This window comes from Moschus berezovskii, chromosome 1 (assembly GCF_049115385.1).
Source record: "Moschus berezovskii isolate FMDL1 chromosome 1, NW_MosBer_1.0, whole genome shotgun sequence".
Lineage (NCBI taxonomy): Eukaryota > Metazoa > Chordata > Mammalia > Artiodactyla > Moschidae > Moschus > Moschus berezovskii.
The window spans coordinates 133325529-133351210 of NC_142460.1; the positions used below are offsets into that span (position 1 = coordinate 133325529).

The following is a 25682-nucleotide window of genomic DNA, read 5'->3' on the forward strand; positions in this document are numbered from 1 at the left end:
TGATAAGACAGGTTTCCACCTGCTCCTGTCCATCCTGCTATCACCAGGTTACACAAGGCCCTACAGCCTTGTACCTGGTAGAACAGGCCACCAGCTCTGGCAGAGGCTTAAGCTCCTGGGCACTGCCATGAGAACCCCAGCCTCACCAAGCAGTTTCCATATTGACATTCCTCTCATTTTCTATCCTCTCATTCTCAAGTATACTGAACTTGTCTACTTCAAAGGAAAAACTTTCTGGGTGTATGGGGAGGGAAGCCAGAAATGCTGGAACTTTCTTGTGTGTTATTCTATAAGATGATAATCAGACACATTGTGCTTATATAATTCTTGGTGCCTTTTTCAACCTTTTTAAAGCTTTAGTCGAATAGAAGGAAAATATACATCCTTTGTCTTTCAATCAATAAAAATGATTAGAATTCACTTTAGTACTGAGAAGGAAAGGGCAACCCACTCCAGTGTTCCTGCCTGGAGAATTCCATGGACAGGGGGAGTCTGGTGGGCTACAGTTCATGGGATCGCAAAGAGTCCAACACAACTAATCAACTGAGAACATAAAAGAGTTATAAAATATGCAAATAATGTAAAAATGGAAAATACTCAAACAAATGACAAATGTATTTGTTAATAGGAATTACAGAGTTCCATAAGACTTCACCAGAAACTTGGGAGGGGGAAGATAATAATAATTCTAATTTTTACTTTCAGAATTTTTTAGAATCTTTCTTTGCCTCGTTTTGTTTTTTAACCACCAGTCCATTTACATCAGGATAATACACATTTGTCGGTATAGTACACATACATCCACATATTCTTTTACACAGGAGTTGTGACAGCAAAACAATTCTCACATGTAGCTTGTGGAAATCAGTCTTGTTATGTCATTGTCCCTATTGCTCTATCTAATTAGGCTGGGACTTCATGTAATCAGAAGAACTTAGTGTGTCTTGCACTGTTCTTCATGGAAATTCACTCATACACACTTGATAACTTCTGGGAATATTCTGTTCCTCCTTATTCAAAGCTATTGTAATATGGAGGAAATGTTCTAAATGTCTTTTCTGTTAAGACAGAAAAGCAATGTCTGAATAAGTCCATCTTTTTTTTTTTAATTTAACCCAAAGTACAGTCTGGAAACATCTATTTTAAAAGGTTAACCATGAAATATAATACTTAGGGTATGTGTGTTTAAGTGCTATTTTGAAACCATTTTAATCAGGACTCACTAAAACATTTCACAGAGGGATACCTTAAGCTTTTCCATGCAAACATCCCTTACCTATGTATTCATGTTCTTGACACCTCTATACTATCCAGAAATCCTCCTTTTGTATCAGCCTCAGGTAAATATAAATCAAATTCCACTGCAGTGTATACTGTCACTGTGAGCTTCCTTGTAAGGAAGTCATTCACTGGCAGAGTGTAAGACAGACAGACAAACTAAGCCAAGTTCTTCCAAGAAAGGGGGCTCAGCTCTTATCATTCAGTTAACAGTATAATGGGGTGTTGGAGTTAGAAGAACCTTAGAGTACATGGGGTCCAACCTTGTCATCATTGGCAGCTATCTTTCCAGCTGCTCAAACACTTCTAGGGAAAGAGAATGCATTACTTTACCACTAGTCCACATGCTTTTTAAATAGATATTTTCTGATCATGAAAATAATATTTATTGTAGAAAATTCAGAAAACACAGAAAAAGACTATTAAAATACAACAAAAATTACCCATAATCCCCAAACCCAAAAACATCCAATAGAAATGTTTGGATGTGATTCCTATTAAGTTACTCATCCTTTGTATTGTTTTTTTGGAAAATTCTACCTTTTGGTAATTTCTAACCTTTGGTCTTAATCTCTCACACGCAGCCCCACAAAATGTCTACTACTCCCTCTTCCCCAAGACAACCAGGTAGTTGATTCAAAGTATTCATCCAAAACCATGTATTGCTCATCCAATATATGCCAGATACTATGCCAAGGCATTGACTGATAAATGGTCGATGCTTTTAAGAGACTCAGTAAATAAGTACATATTTATTTATTAAGTAAAGCAAAGCAGAAAGCACCTCTTTTTAAAAGAAAAATTTTATTGGCATATAGTTGCTTTCCAATGTTGTGTTAGTTTCTGCTATATAGCAAAGTGAATCAGTTATATACATGATTACATATATACACACACACACACATATATATATATACACTCTTTTTAGACTTCCTAGCTCAGCTGGTAAAGAATCCGCCTGCAATGTGGGAGACTTGGGTTCGATCCCTGGGTTGGGAAGATCCCCTGGAGAAGGGAAAGGCTCCCCATTCCAGTATTCTGGTCTGGAGAATTCCATGGACTGTATAGTCAATGGGGTCGCAAACATTCGGACACGACTGAGCGACTTTCACTCACTTACTCACTCACTCCCATTTAGGTCACCACAGAGCATTGAGTAGTTCCCTGTGAGAACTCTGAATACTCATTGGAAGGACTGATGCTGAAGCTAAAGCTACAATACTTTGGGCACCTGATGTGAACAGCCAACTCATTGGAAAAGATCCTGATGCTGGAAAATGTTGAAGGCAAAAGGAAAAGGGGTGGCAGAGGATGAGGTGGTTGGATCGCATCACTGACTCAATGGACATGAATTTGAGCACACTCCAGGTGATTGTGAAGGACAGGGAAGCCTGACGTGCTGCAGTTCATGCAGTCACAAAGATTCGGACATGACCTAACAACTGAACAGCAACAACAATGTTCAGATCCTGTGCTAGGCATTGGGAATGCTGTGGTCATCAAGATATCCCAACCTTTGTGGGATTTATATTCTAGTAGATGAGAAATATGTTAAAGTCTTTCCTTAATTAATTATGAAATTGCTATATGACCAGTACTTCAAGGAAGCACAATGGATAGAGATCATGAAAGGACTGACCTCATCAGGAACGTAAGGACAGCTTATCTTCCTTATCTGACCTGAGATCTGAAGGACCAACAGGAGTTATTAGTCTGCAGGAGAGTTGATGGAAAAGCTGAAGAGAAGAGAGATCACAATCAGAGAAGACCACAGGGAGGAGAAAGTCACAGTCCACTGACATAATCAAAGCAGGCCAGCATGTCCAGAAAACAGCAGAGAGGAGGGGAACACTGATAAGGATGGTAAGACGGGGATACGGGCAAGTCATGCAAGCCCAGAGGGAGAGCTATTGGCAGGCTTAAACTAGGGTGACATGATTAGATCAGCAGTTTTCTAAGTCCCCCAGCTGCTGTGTGGAGAATGGGTTGTTGGGAAAGCAAGAATAGAGACCAGGAGAAAGATAGGAGGCTACTAATATAGTACAGGCAAGAGATTGTAAGGAGTGGGTGGCACTGGAAATAGAAATGGAGGGTTGGTGAGGTATTTTTGAAATAAAAATTACAGGACTTGGAGATGGATAGGAATCCACTCTCTGAATTCTGACACCACTTGATTAGGTGGTAGCACTGTTCTGTAAAAAACACTCAGAGGAGGTCAGGTTGAGGGAAGGTCTTGTCTGCAGAGGAGGGATAATGAGAGTGTGATGTCACAGGCTTGGCAGAGACAGAGAAGGAGGCAGCAGACAATGTGGAAGGGTCGCAAACCCTCCTCCAGAGAAGAGGTGATACTATTCTGGGCCTTGAAGAAGGAATCCAATTTTCTTCTCTAGTAGACCTGTCTTTTCACACTCTCCAGTCAAAGAGGAGAGAGCCCATTCTAGTTTTAGGGAACCAAGTTGCAAAGGCTCAGGATCAAAGTTAAAGTAAGAGACAACATAAGTAAGCAAAAATGAGGACAGGATCACTTATTTTTAATGACTTATTTGTGCCCTTGTTCCAAAAGTTATTTATGATTTTTTAACACATTAAAAAAAAAATGTGTTGTAGATTTTAAAAATAACTGGTGGACCCTGATTGTGCTAGTCCATTCAGACTGCTATCACAAATCACCCTGGACTGGGTGAAATATGACAGCCATTTATTTCTCAGTTCTGGAGGCTGAAATACCAAGCAAGAACAAGGGGCCAGAAGATTCAGTGTCTGGTGAGGTCCTGCTTCTGGTTCACATATGGCCATCTTCTTGCTGTGTCCTCATGTGGCAGATGAGTGAGGGAGCTCTCTGGGTTCCTTTTATGAGGGCACTCATTCCATTCATGAGGGCTGTGCTCTCATCTCCTGATTACTTCCCAAAGGTACCACCTCCAAACACCATCACCTCAGAGACTAGATTTCAACACATGAATTTCAGGGGACACAAACATTCAGTCTGTAGTACTAATGCATTACCACCCTTCTCTAGTGAAGAACTTGGTGCTGCAGCACAAATATGAACTAAGGGTCAGACATGACAACAAAAGAAGGGTCATTCTACCTCCAGAGCCCTCCCTGGGGTCAGCTGAGGCTATCACTGGGGCTACATCAAAGCTCAACTTTTCCCCTCCCCAATCTTGATTCTTCTCCACTTCCTCCCATAGGTATTGATTCCAAGGGTTCAGTTCAGTTCAGTTCAGTCGCTCAGTCGTGTCCGACTCTCCGTGACCCCATGAATCACAGCACGCCAGGCCTCCCTGTCCATCACCAACTCCCGGAGTTCACTCAAACTCATGTCCACAGAGTCGGTGATGCCATCCAGCCATCTCATTCTCGGTCGTCCCCTTCTCCTCCCGCCCCCAACCCTTCCCAGCATCAGAGTCTTTTCCAGTGAGTCAACTCGTCGCATGAGGTGGCCAAAGTACTGCAGTTTCAGCTTTAGCATCAGTCCTTCCAAAGAACACCCAGGATCGATCTCCCTTAGAATGGACTGGTTGGATCTCCTTGCGGTACAAGGGACTCTCAAGAGTCTTCTACAACACCACAGTTCAAAAGCATCAATTCTAAAAAAAAAACAAAAACAAAAGCATCAATTCTTCGGCAATCAGCTTTCTTCACAGTCCAACTCTCACATCCATACATGAACATGGGAAAAACCATAGCCTTGACTAGACGGACCTTTGTTGGCAAAGTAATGTCTCTGCTTTTTAATGTATTATCAAGGTTGATCATAACTTTCCTTCCAAGGAGTAAGTGTCTTTTAATTTCATGGCTGCAATCAGCATCTGCAGTGATTTTGAAGCCCAAAAAAGTAAAGTCTAACACTGTTTCCACTGTTTTTTCATCTATTTCCCATGAAGTGATGGGACCAGATGCCATGATCTTTGTTTTCTGAATGTTGAGCTTCAAGCCAACCTTTACACCTTAACAAATATTCTGAACCTTAAATTCTGTCTCAGGGTCTGCTTCTCAGAAAGTCCAGCCAGACTGAGAGTAAATAAAGGCAGAGCGCAGAAGGAAACAGGCAGGAGAACAGTCACCAGGCTGACAGTAGCAGATTAACTGGGTGCTGTGAGGCTCTCCCCACTGCAAAAGGCAGATGGGGCTCAGAGATGACTCCATGCTTCCATGCAGCCAGAATGAGGAGAGGCATTCACTCAGATCCATGAGTCACAGTTTCCCAGACTAAAAATAAGCCAGTTGTCCAGAAGAAGAAAATACTCCCAATATTGAGACCCAAGAATTTTTTCCTGTGGGGCCTCCCCAAGAAAACTCTAATATAGCAACAACCTTCCATATCTCCCGCTCAGGGCAAGAGTATGTTTCACAAGGATGTGTAAGGGTACAAACACTCTCATGACTTCAAATAGGCAAAGAATGTGATTTTCTTTACTACTTTGTGCATGCTAAATTGCTTCAGATGTGTCCGACTCTTTGAGACCATATGGACTGTAGCCCACCAGGCTCCTCTGTTCATGAGATTCTCCAAGGCAAAAACACTATAGTAGGTTGCTATGCTCTCCTCCAAGGGATCTTCCCAACCCAGGGATTGAACCCCTGTCTCTTATGTTTTCTGCATTGGCAAGTGTGTTCTTTACCACTAGTGCCACCTGGGAAGCCTGGTTTTATTACTTTGTATTTTACTTAATTTATGCCTTGAACCCTGGGTCCCAATTCACCTAGTGAAAAAAAGTCATCTTAGTCTAGTTGGGGGAAACTCCGTCAGCTAGGAGTTCAGTTCAGTTCAGTTCAGTCGCTCAGTCACGTCCGACTCTTTGCGATCCAGTGAATCGCAGCACTCCAGGCCTCCCTATCCATCACCAACTCCTGGAGTTTACCCAAACTCATGTCCATTGAGTCACTGATGCCATCCAGCCATCTCATCCTTTGTTGTCCCCTTCTCCTCCTGCCCCCAATCCCTCCCAACATCAGGGTCTTTTCCAATGAGTCAACTCTTCACATGAGGTGGCCAAAGTACTGGAATTTCAGCTTCAGCATCAGTCCTTCCAATGAACACTCAGGACTGATCTCCTTTAGAATGGACTGGTTGGATCTCCTTGCAGTCCAAGGGACTCTCAAGAGTCTTCTCTAACACCACAGTTCAAGAGCATAAATTTTTCAGCGCTCAGCTTTCTTCACAGTCCAACTCTCACATCCACACATGACCACGGGAAAAACCATAGCCTTGACCAGACAGTTAGGAGTAGTCTCCATCTATTCAGGTTTTTTCTAGTCCCCCTTTCCCACAACATCCCCAAATGTATTATTTATGCAACAAGGTTCATACCCTAGTTCTTCACAGTCATGAGGTTTTTATCCTCAAAATTGCTACTTGAGAGACTTAAAATCCTATTTTCTGAAAGTATTATCTCTGCTGTGAGGCTCACAAGTTCATTCTGAAATTCAGAGGCTGACAATTCACTGTTATTTCTCTCTAACTTATTTTCACATCCCTTTTCTAAGGCAATGAATGCCTACTGAAGCCTGAATGAGGAGGTAGGGGTGGCGGAGGAGGGCAAAAAACAATCTCAGGGATTTTTAAAAGCCTAACAGTTAATAGATTAATTGTTATTGATTTTTTTCAAAAATAACGTTCTGCATTGAAAGCCAATAACGCAACACCAGTATACAAAACAAGTAAAAGTAATTGGGTGAGGGGCTCAAACTATGAGGTCCAGACAGACAGCGTGTGGTAAGATATAATTAAGTCAAAGATGCATTGATTGAAGTGCAGTTGATTTACAATGTGTGTTAATTTCTGCTGGACTGCAAAGTGATTCTTTTTACATACGTATACATTCTTTTTTCTGTTTTTTCCATTTTTCCATAATGGTTTATCACAGGATATTGAATCTAGTTTCCTGTGCTATATGGTAGGATCTTATTGTTTATCCATTCTATTAATGTATGTTATAGTTTGCATCGGCCAACCCCAAACTACCAATCTGTCCTTCTGCTACCCTCCTTCCCCCTTGGCAACCACAAGTCTGTTCTCTGAGTCTGTTTCAGTTTCACAGATAGGTTTATTTGTGTCAAATTTTAGATTCCACATACAAGTGACATACAATATTTGTCTTTCTTTGTCTTATTTCACTTAGCATAATACTCTCCAAGTCCATCTGTGTTTCTGCAAATGACATTTTTTCTCTTTTTTATAGTTGAATACTATTTCGTTGTATACAGGTACCACATCTTCTTTTTTTTTTTTTTGGTAATTATTTTTTATTGGAGGCAAATTATTTTACAATATTATATTGGTTGGTTTTGCCATACATTGACATGAATTCACCCCGGGTTTACATAAGTTCCCCCTCCTGAACCCCCCTCCCACCTCCCTCCTCCCTTTATCCTCCCTCTGGGTCATCCCCGCATGCCAGCCCCGACCATCCTATAACATGCATTGACCCTGAACTAGTGATTCGTTTCACATATGACAACATACGTGTTTCAATGCCATTCTCCCAAATCCTCCCACCCTCACCCTCTCCCATAGAGTCCCAAAGACTGTTCTATACATCTGTGTCTCTTTTGCTGTCTCGTATACAGGGTTATCATTTGCATCTTTCTAAATTCCATATATATGCGTTAGTATACTGTATTGGTGTTTTTCTTTCTGGCTTACTTCACTCTGTATAATAGGCTCCAGTTTCATCCACCTCATTAGAACTGATTCAAATGTATTCTTTTTAATGGCTGAATAATACTCCATTGTGTATATGTACCAAAGCTTTCTTATCCATTTGTCTGCAGATGGACATCTAGGTTGCTTCCATGTCCTGGCTATTATAAACAGTGCTGCAATGAACATTGGAGTACATGTGTCTCTTTCAATTCTGGTTTCCTCGGTGTGTATGCCCAGGAGTGCGATTGCTGGATCATATGGCAGTTCTATTTCCAGTTTTTTGAGGAATCTCCACACTGTTCTCCATAGTGGCTGTACTAGTTTGCATTCCCACCAACAGTGTAAGAGGGTTCCTTTCTCTCCACATCCTCTCCAGCATTTATTGCATGTAGACTTTTGGATAGCAGCCATTCTGACTGGTGTGAAATGGTATCTCACTGTGGTTTTGATTTGCATCTCTCTGATTATGAGGGATGTTGAGCATTTTTTCATGTGTTTGTTAGCCATCTTTATGTCTTCTTTGGAGAAATGTCTGTTTAGTTCTTTGGCCCATTTTTTGATTGGGTCATTTATTTTTCTGGAATTGAGCTGCAGGAGCTGCTTGTATATTTTGGAGATTAATCCTTTATCCGTTGCTTCATTTGCTATTATTTTCTCCCACTCTGAAGGCTGTCTTTTCACCTTACTTATAGTTTCCTTTGCTGTGCAGAAGCTTTTGATTTTAATTAGGTCCCATTTGTTTATTTTTGCTTTTATTTCCAATATTCTTGGAGGTGGGTCATGGAGGATCCTGCTGTGATTTATGTCGGAGAGTGTTTTGCCTATGTTCTCCTCTAGGAGTTTTATAGTTTCTGGTCTTACATTTAGCTCTCTAATCCATTTTGAATTTATTTTTGTGTATGGTGTTAGGAAGTGTTCTAGTTTCATTCTTTTACAGGTGGCTGACCAGTTTTCCCAGCACCACTTGTTAAAGAGACTGTCTTTTCTCCATTTTATATTCTTGCCTCCTTTGTCAAAGATGAGGTGTCCATAGGTGCGTGGATTTATCTCTGGGCTTTCTATTTTGTTCCATTGATCTATATTTCTGTCTTTATGCCAGTACCATACTGTCTTGATGATTGTGGCTTTGTAGTAGAGCCTGAAGTCCGGCAGGTTAATTCCCCCAGTTCCATTTTTCTTCCTCAAGATTGCTTTGGCTATTCGAGGTTTTTTGTATTTCCATATAAATTGTGAGATTATTTGTTCTAGTTCTGTGAAAAATATCGTTGGTAGCTTGATAGGGATTGCATTGAATGTATAAATTACTTTGGGTAGTATACTCATTTTTACAATATTTATTCTTCCAATCCATGAACATGGTATATTTCTCCATCTATTAGTGTCCTCTTTGATTGCTTTCAGTAGTGTTTTATAGTTTTCTATGTACAAGTCTTTTGTTTCCTTAGGTAGATATATTCCTAAGTATTTAATTCTTTTCGTTGCAACAGTGAATGGAATCGTTTCCTTAATTTCTCTTTCTATTTTCTCATTATTAGTGTATAGGAATGCAAGGGATTTCTGTGTGTTGATTTTATATCCTGCAATGTTACTGTAATCATTGATTAGCTCTAGTAGTTTTCTGGTAGAGTCTCTAGGGTTTTCTGTGTAGAGGATCATGTCATCAGCGAACAGTGAATGTTTTACTTCTTCTTTTCCAATTTGGATTCCTTTTATGTCTTTTTCTGCTCTGATTGCTATGGCCAAAACTTCCAGAACTATGTTGAATAGTAGTGGTGAGAGTGGGCACCCTTGTCTTGTTCCTGACTTTAGGGGAAATGCTTTCAGTTTTTCACCATTGAGGATAATGTTTGCTGTGGGTTTGTCATATATAGCTTTTATTATATTGAGGTATGTCCCTTCTATTCCCACTTTCTGGAGGGTTTTTATCATAAATGGATATTGAATGGTACCACATCTTCTTTAAGGGATGTACTTTAGAGTGGAGGAATGGATAGACTGTACAACTTTCAAGCAACCTTTCACAAGGGTCCTCCAATGGGAATTAGGATTCTCTAAGATTTATTTATATAATATTATATTAGGGAAGAACTTTTTATGTTCTTTTACAAATTAATCACTAAAGGGATGTTGCCAACAAGCTTAATACATAATGGCCTATTTCTAGGAACCCTGCCTTCCAGGTAATGAGTATTATGTTAAAAGAATTTTGTTTAGCTCACAGAAAGCATCCTGACCAGGCCCACCGGTGAACGACTGTGGAGAAGAAGAAATTAACACACCCCTCCTCCAGAGGCTGACAGGAACCAGGAAGTGTTTGACTCTACTCCCTCCCTTCTAGAGAAGCCTGAATTCTAACTCAGGCAAGACCGTTCTTTGGGGGCACAAGTCCAGTCTCTTCTCAGTTTGCTAACTGTCTGAATAAAGTTCTAGTCCTTGCTTGCTTGACCTTGCCACAGCAACTTATCTCTTGATTTACTGGCCTGTTGTGTGGCAAGCAGTAAAAGCTTGGATTTGGTAACAAGTTTTGGTGAGCTGTCCAGGGGCCTTTCTGCTTGTGGCCAGCTGACCTCAGTTGGGAATTCTGGGGTAAGGTCCTAGCAGTTTCAGGGACCACTTGTCTTAAGGATCTTCCCTTCAGAGTTCACCAAAGTGACACCGGCTGCCCCAGCACTTCACAGTTGGAGCAAAGAATCCTTTGGGCTCCGACAGACTCCATCTAGTAGGGTAAGTCACTCTGGTACACACAGCTAGAAACTTTTTTTCCTCTGTTTGGGGCTTTTGCTCCAGAAAAAAACCTATTTGTTTTGTATTTAAGTTGGGTACCCTATTGAAGAGAGGAAAGAGTTGTTGGACTTTTACCTGACTGGTGAACCAGTTCGTTTCTTTGGATGCTAGTCTTTCTGTGTGCCGTTTGTGTTTTGTATTGAATTTCTATCTTTAAAAATGGGGAATGTTTAAACTATCCTTAAAGAAAGTCCTCTAAGGCACGTTTTAAGGGGTCTGATGACAACTATGAACCCATGGTGAGAGGAAGATATTTATTGTAATAATGTGTGGCCACAATACCTATTAGGATCTCCACAGAGGGGTTGGGCAGGTCATCTTGGGACCCTGTACACCAGGTGCTGCTACCCTTGCTGTGTTAATTATGTCATTTATGGTCTCCTGTGTCATGGGTACATGTAAAACTCCAAGACCAAGCTTGAGGGTTTATTTGCTGCTGCTGCTGCTGCTGAGTCACTTCAGTCATGTCCGATTCTGTGTGACCCCTTAGACGGAAGCCCACCAGGCTCCCCAGTCCCTGGGATTCTCCAGGCAAGAAAGAACACTGGAGTGGGTTGCCATTTCCTTCTCCAATGTGTGAAAGTGGAAAGTGAAAGTGAAGTCGCTCAGTCGTGTCCGACCCTTAACGACCCCACGGACTGCAGCCTACTAGGCTCCTCCATCCATGGGATTTTCTAGGCAAGAGTACTGGAGTGGCTTGCCATTGCCTTCTCCGGAGGGTTTATTTAGGATTTTTTATTTGTTCTTTAGGTTTTTAAGTTTCATTTTTTGGGGTACTTCATTAATAGCCAAATCAGTTTTGTGATACTTAAAACTTTTACTGATGTCAGATGGAGGAAAGGAACAAGAAAAAAAACCTGTCCTTGTCCAAGAGTGGGACATTCCAAAGAAGAAGAATAAGTTTCCGTTTGGTTCTTAAAATCACCAAAAGTTTTAAATAAAAATAGAATTGTCTTTTCCATAAATATATTAAAGGCTCTAGCCATCTAAACAGATGACCTTGATTTGTCTTACCTGCCAGAAACCCAATTTGAATCCAGTCTCTGTTGTAACTGGTGGGTTTTACATTGTTGTACCCGGTTCATGGCTAAAATTTTGGAATGGAAACTATGAGGTCCCTGTGTCTGTACATATGTTATGGTGGCATTCCCAATAATAATTTGTAAAAAGAACTCTATTTAATTAGCTTAAAGAAAATTAAGTGCTTATATAAATACTCAAGCATAAAAGAAACTGGCCACAATGAGTTTGAGGTTCATGTGATCTAGGAAATATTCAGTATTAATATCTAGTGTTAGCATAAGCTTGTTGGTTTGATACAGATATGCCTTTAGTCATCAACATTAAGTATAATACTTTTAATGTACCTAGATTTACTAGAAATCAAACACAACCTTATTATTCCTGTTACAAATGCTTTTAATTAAAATAGAGGTAAATGAAGAGTTTTGGATAAACTCCTTAGGAATGATGGTTTGGGAATATGTATTTAAAATAGTCTCTCCAGATTTTCATAACTTGAAACAAAACCAAGTTCTAAGATAAGATTAAACATAATTGAAAAAATAAATCTTAAAAGTGGCACAAAACCTGAATTTGTTCTCTTAAGAGGACAGCTGCTGCTGCTACTGCTGCTAAGTCACTTCAGTCGTGTCTGACTCTGTGTGACCCCATAGACGGCAGCCCACCAGGCTCTCCGGTCCCTGGGATTCTCCAGGCAAGAACACAGGAGTGGGTTGCCATTTCCTTCTCCAATGTGTGAAAGTGAAAAGTGAAAGTGAAGTTGCTCAGTCATGTCTGACTTGTAGCGACCCCATGGACTACAGCCTACCAGGTTCCTCTTTCCATTGGATTTTCCAGGCAAGAGTACTGGAATGGCTTCAGTTCAGTTCAGTTCAGTCGCTCAGTCGTGTCCGACTCTCCGTGACCCCATGAATCACAGCACGCCAGGCCTCCCTGTCCATCACCAACTCCCGGAGTTCACTCAAACTCATGTCCACAGAGTCGGTGATGCCATCCAGCCATCTCATTCTCCGTCGTCCCCTTCTCCTCCTGCCCCCAACCTTTCCCAGCATCAGAGTCTTTTCCAGTGAGTCAACTCGTCACATGAGGTGGCCAAAGTATTGCAGTTTCAGCTTTAGCATCAGTCCCTCCAATGAACACCCAGGACTTATCTCCTTTAGAATGGACTGGTTGGATCTCCTTGTAGTATAAGGGACTCTCAAGAGTCTTCTCCAACACCACAGCTCAAAAGCATCGATTCTTCGGCGATCAGCTTTCTTCACAGTCCAACTCTCACATCCATACATGACCACGGGAAAAACCATTGCCTTGACTAGACGGACCTTGGTTGGCAAAGTAATGTCTCTGCTTTTTAATATACTATCAAGGTTGGTCATAACTTTCCTTCCAAGGAGCAAGCGTCTTTTAATTTCATGGCTGCAATCAGCATCTGCAGTGATTTTGGAGCCCAAAAAAATAAAGTCTGACACTGTTTCCACTGTTTTTCCATCTATTTCCCATGAAGTGATGGGACCAGATGCCATGATCTTTGTTTTCTGAATGTTGAGCTTCAAGCCAACCTTTTCACTCTCCTCTTTCACTTTCATCAAGAGGCTTTTGAGTTCCTCTTCACTTTCTGCCATAAGGGTAGTGTCATCTGCATATCTGAGGTTATTGATATTTCTCCCAGCAATCTTGATTCCAGCTTGTGCTTCTTCCAGCCCAGCGTTCCTCATGATGTACTCTGCATATAAGTTAAATAAGCAAGGTGACAATATACAACCTTGACGTACCCCTTTTCCTATTTGGAACCAGTCTGTTGTTCCATGTACAGTTCTAACTGTTGCTTCCTGACCTGCATACAGGTTTCTTAAGAGGCAGGTCAGGTGGTCTGGGATTCCCATCTCTTTCAGAATGTTCCACAGTTTATTGTGATCAACACAGTCAAAGGCTTTGGCATAGTCAATGAAGCAGAAATAGATGTTTTTCTGAAACTCTCTTGCTTTCTCCATGATCCAGCAGATGTTGGCAATTTGATCTCTGGTGCCTCTGCCTTTTCTAAAACCTGCTTGAACATCTGGGAGTTCACGGTTTACATACTGCTGAAGCCTGGCTTGGAGAATTTTGAGCATGACTTTACTAGCATGTGAAATGAGTGCAATTGTGCGGTAGTTTGAGCATTCTTTGGCATTGCCTTTCTTTGGGATTGGAATGAAGACTGACCTCTTCCAGTCCTGTGGCCACTGCTGAGTTTTCCAAATCTGCTGGCATATTGAGTGCAGCACTTTCACAGCATCATCTTTCAAGACTTGAAATAGCTCAACTGGAATTCCATCACCTCCACTAGCTTTGTTTGTAGTGATGCTTTCTAAGGCCCACTTGACTTCACATTCCAAGATGGCTCAGATCATGAACTCCTTATTGCGAAATTCAGACTTAAATTGAAGAAAGTAGGGAAAACCACTAGACCATTCAGATATGACCTCAATCAAATCCCTTATGATTATACAGTGGAAGTGAGAAATAGATTTAAGGGACTAGATCTGATTGATAGAGTGCCTGATGAACTCTGGACGGAGGTTCGTGACATTGTACAGGAGACAGGGACCAAGACCATCCCCATGGAAAAGAAATGCAAAAGGGCGAAATGGCTGTCTGAGGAGGCCTTACAAATAGCTGTGAAAAGAAGAGAGGCGAAAAGCAAAGGAGAAAAGGAAAGATATAAGCATCTGAATGCAGAGTTCCAAAGAATAGCAAGGAGAGATAAGAAAGTCTTCCTCAGTGATCAATGCAAAGAAATAGAGGAAAACAACAGAATAGGAAAAACAAGAGACCTCTTCAAGAAAATTAGAGATTCCAAGGGAACATTTCATGCAAAGATGGGCTCGATAAAGGACAGAAATGGTATGGACCTAACAGAAGCAGAAGATATTAAGAAGAGGTGGCAGGAATACACAGAAGAACTGTACAAAAAAGATCTTCACGACCAAGATAGTCACGATAAGAGGACAGAGGTTTCTTAAAATATTGAACTGCTTTTGGTAATAGATTTTGAGTTTCCTTAAGTGATCTGTATTTGCCGTTGAGATCTTTTATCACTGGTTAAAACTTTTTGCTATTTTTGACAAGCTTCCCAAAGATCAAGTTCTAAGTGGAGTTCATTTGACCTCTGGCTAACTTTGGGAGTTCCTGGAGGCTCCCTGGAACATCTCAAATTGTTTGCTTTCTCTGTCAGAGAGAGGAATATTTAAGTGAGCTTATTTGGTTGAGTTGTTGAATTGCATAGGAGGCACTGTCAAATGAATGGTGATAAAGCTTCTCAGATTGTATTACATGGATAAATTTTTTTTTCTCTTTGGCTGTGCTGAGTCTTCATTGCTGTGAGCGGGCTTTCTCTAGTTGCATCAGGTGGGGGCTGTTCTTTGTGGCGGCTTATCTTATTGCAGGCTCTGGACCATGCAGGTTCTGTTGTGACTCACACTCAGTACTTGTAGCTCGAAGTTGTGGTGCACAGGCTTAGTTGCCCCCTGGCATGTGAAATCTTCCCGAAAGGGATCCAACCCACATCCCCTGCATTGGCAGGCAGATTCTTAACCACTGAACCACCAGGGAAGTCTGAGTAAATGTTATTAATACACGCATTCTAGAAATTTACATGGAACTTCTAAAATTCTGGTATATCCTAGAAATGGTATAAGCCATTAATTATCTTAAATTGTTTGTCATGGCAGTAATCAAGTTACTATTCAGTTACATTGTAATCTCCATTGGTTGGTGCCAAAGCAAAAAAGGCACCCTTGTAATAGATCAATTGCTAGCTTTGGTTTTACAGTGGCTTTCAAATGACGGTAGCTATTTTGTGAAGAAATAGGGAAGAACGGTGAAATCCTTTATGTGCAAGCATTTATACAATTATCAGAAAAAAGAAGGGAATGAAAACGATGATCTGTTGCTTCAGACCTTAACTTCTCTGGCTGTTAAGCCAATATATCCACTCCTATCCAACTCCAGTTCCTGACACAGAGGTTTAGGACTTCCCTTCCTTATAGAGGTCAATTAGAAAATGTTAGTTTCTGAGGCACTGGGATTTGGTCTGATATCACCATCTAAGACACGACAGGGCGCCCAATTTGGGCCAAGAGCCACTTTCCAGACCTGGCAATTTCCCTTGCGCCAATATCTCTTAGGGGGCCTAAAAGCAAACAACTAGCCGCTGGGTTTATCTTTAGCTGGAAATACTGCAGCCCTCCTTATAGGTATCTCCTACACCTGAAGCCCACTTGGCAGAACCCACAACTGACCCAAATTAGAACCCCAGTGAGGGAAGAAAGCCCTTATTCGAGCATTACTTATTAGTGCATGTTGTCAGGGCTCTGAAAAGAAAAACCAAAGCAAGAGAGTTTGAACAAAATTCAAGAAAATCTGCAAAACAAATAAAGACCTTTCTGAGTTTTTGGAAGGGACTTATCAGGCCTACAGATGTCATACTGATGCAGGTCCTAAGGCCCCTGAAAATGTTAGAGTGGGAAATTTGACCTTTTCGGGCAAAATGCCTTAGATATCAAGAACAAGTATCAGAAATTAGATGGTACCTTTAGAATGAACCCTTCTCAATTGGTAGGTGTTGCTTTTTTAAAAGTATTCAACAGGGAATAACAGAAGAAAGAAGATGCAAGATGAAACGCCAAGTTTTTGGCAGCGGCATTGGATTCCCAGAGGCAAGGAACTGGAGAGGTAAGCCACTACTGGGGAAGGAACAATGTCTTACTGTAAGGAGGAGGAACAGAGGAAAACAGATTGCCCTCGGCTAAAGCAGAAGACAACAAGAAAAGATTTGAGCATCTCATGCAGGAGAAAGACAGGAGCCCTCTGAATGAACAGGCCCAGGGCCTCCCTTGGACTTGATTGAGGTGCCTAATTCCCCACAGGAGCCCAGGGAAAAATGGACAGTGGGGAACGGAGTTGACTAACTGTCTGATAGACCTCACCCTGAAGTTTTTCACTGGAATAACTTGACATCAGAGTTCCACCAGAACGCCTTAAGCTTATAGATGGAGCTCATGAAAATCCCCAAAAAGGAGACAAGAGGCCTCTCCCCCAAGGTCTTAAAAATAACCTAAAGACTGGTGTCAGACCTCCCCAGACACAACACAGAGGAACCTGTCCCACCAAGGACTGAAAACTAGACTTTACTCAGATGCCTAGAATTGCAAGAAACTTCAGATAACCCATTAGTGTTTGTGTGGGCACATTTTTAGAATGAGTGAAAGCATACCCACCTGGACAAAAAAATCTCTGAAGTGGTTAAAGCCCTCTTAGGGAAATTATCCACTGATTTAGATTAAGGCATTAAAGCTACAATCAACCTGAAAAGCACAATCAACAGAAAAACAAACTAAGAAAATGAGCCACACATTAAAAGAGATGTCTCTATATAGATCAAGAGACTGATTTAACCTGGGATAAGGCCTTGTCAGTTGCTCTGCTATGGATCAATGGCTACCAGAAGCAGGCTTAAATTAAGGCCTTTCAAAATATTGTATGGTAGGAAATTGCCTGATGGTCCAGTGGTTAGGACTCTGTTCCTCTGCTATAATGGGGCATAGGCTCTATTCCTGGTTGGCGAACTAAGACCCTGTAAGCCACATGGCATGGCTAAAATAAGATAAATACAGAATCATTAATAAGATAAAGTAATAAAGTAAAATAAAATAATTAATAAAATAAAATATTGTATGGTAGGCATTCCAGGTGTCTGCCCAGGTAGGAGAATCTATAAATGCTAAAACACCTAGCAGTTGCCAGTTAAAAGTTTGAACACTACACTCAGCTCTGGTCATGAGTAAGCTAAAATAACTTTGTTTAGCTCACAGGAACAGCCTGCCTAAGCCCACAGGAGAACGACTGCAGGGAGGAAGAAATTAGCACGTCCCTTCAGAGGCTACTGGGAAGCAGGAAGTGTTTGACTTTAATCTCTCCCCTTTCAATGTAAAAGAAAAGTGAGTTCCAATTTGGGCAAGATTATTCTCTAGGGGCATGAGGCTACCATCGCCTTGGTTTGCTGACTTTTCTAATGAAGTCACTGTTTCTTCCACAACAGCTTTCCTCTCAATTTATTGGCCTGTGGTGCAGAAAGCAGTAAAAGCTTGGGCTTATTAACAGTACTTCCATATTTCAGATATCTGTTTCCAAAAAGCAAAAAGTTCTGAAGGTTTTGTCTTTAAGTGGAAGCCCTTTGAGAAACATGAGGTTGTCTGCCAAAATGAAAAAGCCATGATGGAAGTTATGATCATTCTGGTGTCTGTCACCACTAACTAGGGCTTCCCAGGTAGCTCAGTGGTAAAGAATCTGCCTGCCAAGGCAGGAGATGCACGAGACATGGGTCCTATCCCTGGGTCAGAACGATCCCCTGGAGAAGGAAATGGCAACTCCCTCCAGTATCCTTGCCTCGGAAATTCCATGCACTAAGGAGCCCGGTGGGCTACAGTCCAGGGGGTCTCAGTCAGGCATGACTGAGTGACTGAGCATACACTCACACCACTAACCCCAGGCAGTTTTACATTTCAGATGCCTGGAAAGGACAGGCTTGGAGTGGTGGTGAGGTGTAGGTTGAAAGTTCAAAGGCTGCTGAGGTTACAGTGACAGTCGCAGAACAGAGTACCTCCACTTCAATTACAAAGTTCAAGAAGGCAAGAAGCCCCCCGAAGATGGAATTAAAATAGCAGATGCCTCAGAGCTCTGACTGCTGACAATGCTGAAAACATGAAGAGACTCCGTTTTCTGTCTGGACTGCTGTGGAGCAGACACTTTCGGTTTATAGCTGCAAGGGGAGATGAAGAGATGCTTTCTGTAAATAAGAATGAGTGACTTGAAGGTGATCTATTTAAATAGTCAGCTTGGATTGTCCTTACCTCTAAGGAAAACAAGCAGCCCCGTACAACTGAATGTTTTTTGGTGTTATTAAGGAGAATGACACCATGGCTGTGAAGTTAGTCCCTGACTTTACATATATATGTACCTGTTTTATTTTGTTTTGCAAATACTGTTTGGTTTTTTGTTTGTTTTTTAATAAATCGAAGATCTGTGGCAACCCTGCATCAGGCAAGCAATTTTTCTAGCAGCATTTGCTTCCTTCCTGACTTTGTCACATTTTGGTAATTCTTGCACTATTTCAAACTTTTTCATTATTATATTTGTTATAGTGATCTGTGATGTTACTATTGTAACACCTATCCTTGATGTTACTACTGTAATTGTTTGGGGGCAACACAAACTGTACCCATGTCAGATGACAAACTTAATCAATAAATATTGTGTGTGCTCTGACTGCTTCACAGACAACCCTTTCTCCATCTGTCTCCCTCTACTAGGGCCTTCTTATTCCTTGAGACACAATAATACTGAGATCAAGCCAATTGTAACCCTTTAATGGCATCCAGGTGTTCAAGTGAAAGTCACACATCTTTCACTTAAAGTCAAAAACTTAAAATGATTAAGCTTAATGAGGAAGGCATGTCAAATGCTGAGACAGGTCAAAAGCTGGGCCTCTTACACCAGTTAGCCAAATTGTAAATGCAAAGGAAAAGTTCTTGAAGGGAATTAAAAGTGCTACTCCAGTGAACACATGAATGATTAGAAAGCAAAACAGCCTTATTGCTTAGATGGACAAAGTAATAGTGGTTTGGACAGAAGATCAAGCCAGCCACAAAACTGCCTTAAACCAAAGCCTAATCCAGAGCAAGACTCTAATTCTCTTCAATTCTTTGAAGGTTGAGCGATCTGGAAACTGTAGAAGAAAATCTAACAGAGGTTGGCTAATTAGGTTTAAGGAAAGAAGCTATTTTCACATCATGAAAGTTCAGGATGAAGCAACAAGTGCTGAATGGAGGTGGCTACACTAAGCAACAGCTTTATATAGAAAAGCAATGCCATCTCGGACTTTCATAGCTTGAGAGGAGAAGTCAGTGCTTGGCTTCAAAGCTTCAAAGGACAGGCTGATTCTTCTTGTTAGGGGCTTATGCAACTGGTGATTTTAAATTGAATCCAGCACGCCTTACCATTCTGAAAATCCTAGGCCCTTAAGATTTGTGCTAAATTTACTCTGCCTCTGCCCATAAATGGAACAGTAAAGCCTAGATGACAGCACATTTGTTAACAACATGATTTACTGAATATTTTAAGCCTGCTGTTGAGACTTACTGCTCAGAAGAAAAAAAAAATAAAAGACCCCTTTCAAAATATTACTGCTCACTGACACTACACCTGATAACCCATGAGCTCTGATGGAGATGTTGTTGCTTAGTTGCTAAGTCATGTCTCTTTGCAACCCCATGGACTGTAGCACACCAGGCTCCTTTGTCCCCCACTGTCTCCCAGAGTTTATTCAAATTCATGTCCATTAAGTCAGTGATGCTATCTGACTATCTCATCCTCTTCTGTCCCCTATTGAGACTAATCCATGCCTGCAAACAGAATATCTATTCTGCAGCCCATAAATCAAGGAGTAATTTTGACTCTCAAGTCTTATTATTAATAGTTAAAAATATATTTTATAATGCTATAGCTGCCATAAATAGTGATTGCTTTGATGGATCTGAGGAAAGCTAATTGAAAACCTTCTGGAAAGGATTCATCATTTTAAATGCCATTAAGAACTATTCATGATTCATGGGAAGAGGTCAAGATATCAACATTAGCAGGAGTTTGGAAAAAGTTTATTCCAACCCTCATGGATGACTTTGATCCAAGACTTCAGGGGAGGAAGTAGCAGATGTGGAAATAGCAAGAGAACTAAAATTGGAAGTGGAGCATGAAGATGTGACTGAATTGCTGCAAGCTCATGATAAAACTATTTGTTTTGTATTTGGGCTGCACTCGGTCTTTATGCTTGGGGACATCTCTAGTTGAGGTGCACAGGCTTAGTTGCCCCATTGTATGTGGTATCTCTTAGTTCCCCGACCAGGAATGGAACCCACAACCCCTGCATTGGAAGGTGGATTCTTAACTACTGGAGCACCAGGGAAGTCTCTGACAAAATTTCAATGGATGAAGAGTTGCTTTTTATGGATGAGCAAAGAAAGTGATTTCTTGATATGGAATATACTCTTAGTAAACATACTATGAAGATTATAGAAATGACAACAAAGGTTTTAGAATATTACATAAACTAAGTTAATAAAGAGGCAGCAGGGTGGGAGAGGATTGACTAATTTTGAAAGAAGTTCTACTGTGGGTAAAATGTTACTGAACAGCATTGCATGTAACAGAGAAATGGTTCATGACAGGAAGAGTCAATTAATGCATCAAACTTCATTATCTCTTATTTTAAGAAATTGCCAGACACCACCCCAGCCTTCCCTGGTGGCTCAGGCAGTAAAGAATCTGCCTGTAATATGGGAGGCCTGGGTTCAGTACCTGGGTTGGGAAGATCCCCTGGAGGAGGAAATGGCAAACCACTCCAGTATTCTTGCCTGGAGAATCCCATGGACAGAGGAGCCTGGTGGGCTGTAGTCCACGGGATCACAAAGAGTCAGACACAACTGAGCGACTGACACATAGCCCTGACTTTACCAACCACCACCCTGATCAGTCAACAGCCATCAACATCAAGGCAAGACCAGCAAAAAGATTAAAACTTGCAGAAGGCTCAGATGAAGGTTAGCACTTTTTTAGCAATAAAGTATTTTTTAATTAATTGTTTGTACATTGTTTTTTAGACATAATGCTATTGCACACTCAATATACTGCAGTATAGTGTAAACAGAGCTATGCATTGGAAAACCAAAAATTCTTGAGACTCACTTTATTGCAATATTTTGTTTTGGTGTGGTGGTCTGGAATCAAACATGCCATATCTCTGAGCTCTGCCTGTATATCTGCATGCCAAAGTTTCAATATTAATATTTCACCTATACAACTGCTTAACTCCACAACAAGTACTAATATTTGAAAGGATATGTGAGTAGGGAAGCTAGGTAGAGGTAATGAAGATAATGGTGACGTCCTTCAAAAGGTCCTTGCACACAATGTGCCCTTGACCCTGCAGCAGGCCACCAACAACCCATGCCCCCACCAGAGACTTCTAGACACTCAGAGTTTGTGGGTCATCTGCTCAGCAGCTTATGCCACACCCAGGACTGCAGCACCCAGAGACCCTGCCCCTGCAGGTCATGGTGGAGAGTTCTAACAAAACACAGCCCACTAGAGAAGGCAATGGCAAACCCCTTCAGTATTCTTACCTTGAGAACCCCATGAACAGTATGAAAAGGCAAAAAGATAGGACACTGACAGATGAACTCCCCAGGTCAGTAGGTGCCCAATATGCTACTGGAGAAGAGTGGAGAAATAACACCAGAAAGAATGAAGAGACGGAGCCAAAGCAGAAACAACGCCCAGCTGTGGATGTGACTGGTGATGGAAGTCAAGTCCGATGCTGCAAAGAACAATATTGCATAGGAACCTGGAATGTTAGATCCATGAATCAAGGTAAATTGGAGGTGGTCAAACAGGAGATGGCAAGTGTGAATATCGACATTTTAGGAATCAGTGAACTAAGATGGACTGGAATGGGTGAATTTAACTCAGATGACCATTATATCTACTACTGTGGGGAGGAATCCCTTAGAAGAAATGGAGTAGCCATCACAGTCAACAAAAGAGTCCAAAAGGCAGTACTTGGATACAATCTCAAAAATGACAGAATGATCTCTGTTCGTTTCCAAGGCAAACCATTCAATATCACAGTATTTCAAATCTATGCCCCAACCAATAATGCTGAAAAGGTAAAGTTGAATGGTTCTATGAAGACCTACAAGACTTTCTAGAACTAACACCCAAAAAAAGATGTCCTTTTCATTATAGGGGACTGGAATGCAAAAGTAGGAAATCAAGAGATATCTCTGCTGCTGCTGCTGCTGCTAAGTCACTTCAGTCATGTCCGACTCTGTGTGACCCCATAGACGGCAGCCCACCAGGCTCCCCCATCCCTGGGATTCTCCAGGCAAGAACACTGGAGTGGGTTGCCATTGCCTTCTCCAATGTGTAAAAGTGAAGTTGCTCAGTCATGTCTGACTCGTAGCGACCCCATGGACTGCAGCCTACCAGGCTCCTCCGTCCATGGGATTTTCTAGGCAAGAGTACTGGAGTGGCTAGTAACAGGTAAATTTGGCCTTAGTGTACAAAATGAAGCAGGGCAAAAGCTAACAGAGTTTTGCCAAAAGAAAACACGGGTCATAGCAAACACCCTCTTCCAACAACACAAGAGAAGACTCTACACATGGACATCACCGGTGGTCAATACCGAAATCAGATTGATTATATTCTTTGCAGCCGAAGATAGAGAAGCGCTATATAGTCAACAAAAACAAGACCGGGAGCTGACTGTGGTTCAGATCATGAACTCCTTATTGCCAAATTCAGACTTAAATTGAAGAAAGTAGGGAAAACCACTAGACCATTCAGGTATGACCTAAACCAAGTCCCTTATGATTATACAGTGGAAGTGACAAATAGATTCAAGGGATTATATCTGATAAACAGAGTGCCTGAAGAACTATGGACAGAGGTCCATGACATTGTACAGACGGCAGTGATTAAGACCATCCCAAGAAAAAGAAACGCAAAAAGGCAAAATGGTTGTCTGAGGAGGGCTTACTAATAGCTGAGAAAAGAAATGAAAGGCAAAGTTGAATGCAGAGTTCCAAAGAATAGCAAGGAGAGATAAGAAAGTCTTCCTCAGCGATCAATGCAAAGAAATAGAGGAAAACAATAGAATGGGAAAGACTAGAGATCTCTTCAAGAAAATTATACCAAGGGAATATTTCATGCAAAGATGGACACAATAAAGGACAGAAATGGTATGGACCTAACAGAAGCAGAAGATATTAAGAAGAGGTGGCAAGAATACACAGAAGAACTATACCAAAAAAATTTCATGACCCAGATAACCACAATGGTGTGATCACTCACCTAGAGTCAGACATCCTGGAATGTGAAGTTGGACCTTAGGAAGCATCACTACAAGCAAAGCTAGTGGTGGTGATGAAATTCCAGTTGAGTTATTGCAAATTCTAAAAGATAATACTATGAAAGTGCTATACTCAATATGCCAGCAAATTTGGAAAACTCAGCAATGGTCACAGGACTGGAAAAGGTCAGTTTTCATTCCAATCCCAAAGAAAGGCAATGCCAAAGAATGTTCAAACTAACATACAGTTGCACTCATCTCACACACTAGCAAAGTAATGCTCAAAATTCTCCAAGCCAAGGTTCAACAGTACGTGAACTGTGAACTTCCAGATGTTCAAACTGGATTTAGAAAAGGTAGAGAAACCAGAGATCAATTTGCCAATATCCATTGGATCATTGAAAAAGCAAGAGAATTCCAGAAAACCATCTACTTTATTGATTATGCCAAAACGTTTGACTGTGTAGGTCACAGGAAACTGTGGAAAATTCTTAAAGAGATGGGAATACCAGACCACCTTACCTGCCTCCTGAGAAATCTGTATGCAGGTCAAAAAGCAACAGTTAGAACTAGACATGGAACAACAGACTGGTTCCAAATAGGGAAATGAGTAGGTCAAGGCTCTATATACTGTCACCCTGCTTAAAGAGTATATCATATGAAATGCTGGGCAGGATGAAGCAAAAGCTGGATCAAGATTGCCAGGAGAAATATCAGTAACCTCAGATATGCAAATGATACCACCCTTATGGCAGAAAGTGAAGAACTAAAGAGCCTCTTGATTAAAGGAAAAGAGAGTGAAAAAGCTGGCTTAAAACTCAACATTCAGAAAACTAAGATCATGGCATCTGGTCCCATCACTTCATGGCAAATAGATGGGGAAACAATGGAAACAGTGAGAGACTGGGCTTCCCTGGTGGCTCAGAGGTTAAAAGCATCTGCCTCCAAAGCGGGAGACCCGGGTTCCATCCCTGGGTCGGGAAGATCCCCTGGAGAAGGAAACGGTAACCCACTTCAGTATTCTTGCCTGGAGAATCCCATGGACAGAGAAGCCTGGTAGGCTACAGTCCACGGGGTCTCAAAGAGTTGGACACGACTGAGTGATGGAACGGAACGGAAATCACTGCAGATGGTGACTGCAGCCATGAAATTAAAAGACACTTGCTCCTTGGAAGAAAAGCTGTGACCAACCTAGTCAGCATATTGAAAAGCAGAGACATTACTTTGCCAACAAGGTTCGTCTAGTCAAAGCTATGGTTTTTCCAGTAGTCATGTATGGATGTGAGAGCTGGACTATAAATAAAGCTGAGGGCCGAAGAATTGATGCTTTTGAACTGTGGTGTTGGAGAAGACTGTTGAGAGTCCCTTGGACTGCAAGGAGATCCAACCAGTCCATCCTAAAGGAGATCAGTCCTGAATATTCATTGGAAGGACTGATGCTCAAGCTGAAGCTCCAGTACTTTGGCTACAAAGTAGATGCAAAGAACTGACTCAGTGGAAAAGACCCTGATGCTGGGAAGGATTGAAGGCAGGAGAAGGGGATGACAGAGGATGAGATGGTTGGATGGCATCACTGACTCAATAGACATGCGTTTGAGCAAGCTCCGGGAGGACAGGGAAGCCTGGCATGCTACAGTCCATGGAGTCGCAAAGAGTCGAACATGACTAAGCAACTGAACTGAGGCTATTATTTATTATGAAATTATTCAGAATAGAAAGACCTGTAAACAATAATGAAATGAACCTCTTATAACCAATCCTCTTAAGAAAAAAGCATTGCAAATGGATTTGAAGCTTTCTGTGTATCTCCTCTCCAAATGTAATTCATTCTCTATTTTACACAAGTAACTATCCTAATTTGGTAATTATGATTCCAATGCATTTCTACACATTTACTACATATATATATATATATAAAACTATACTACTATTTTGTACTGTATATATTTAAACTTTACGTAATTGTGATATTGCATGAATATTTTTAGGTGTTATGTGTGA

General features: G+C 41.2%; 1 protein-coding gene across 6 annotated transcripts in view; it reads left to right on the forward strand.

The window, feature by feature from the left end:
- VEPH1 (ventricular zone expressed PH domain containing 1) overlaps window positions 1-25682 on the forward strand; it is a 326186-nt gene that overhangs the window by 263545 nt on the left and 36959 nt on the right. Inside the window, exons 16-17 of one of the 6 annotated variants that reach the window (XM_055411024.2) lie at window positions 16356-16450; window positions 17583-20226. The exons of 4 other annotated variants lie outside the window; for them this stretch is intronic. In XM_055411024.2, coding sequence (XP_055266999.2) covers window positions 16356-16450; window positions 17583-17604 — 117 coding nt within the window. In that variant the 3' untranslated portion in view covers window positions 17605-20226. Of the gene's footprint in view, window positions 1-16355; window positions 16451-17582; window positions 20227-25682 lie in introns of those variants that run through there. One more of the 6 variants, XM_055411016.2, reaches the window with a different exon arrangement.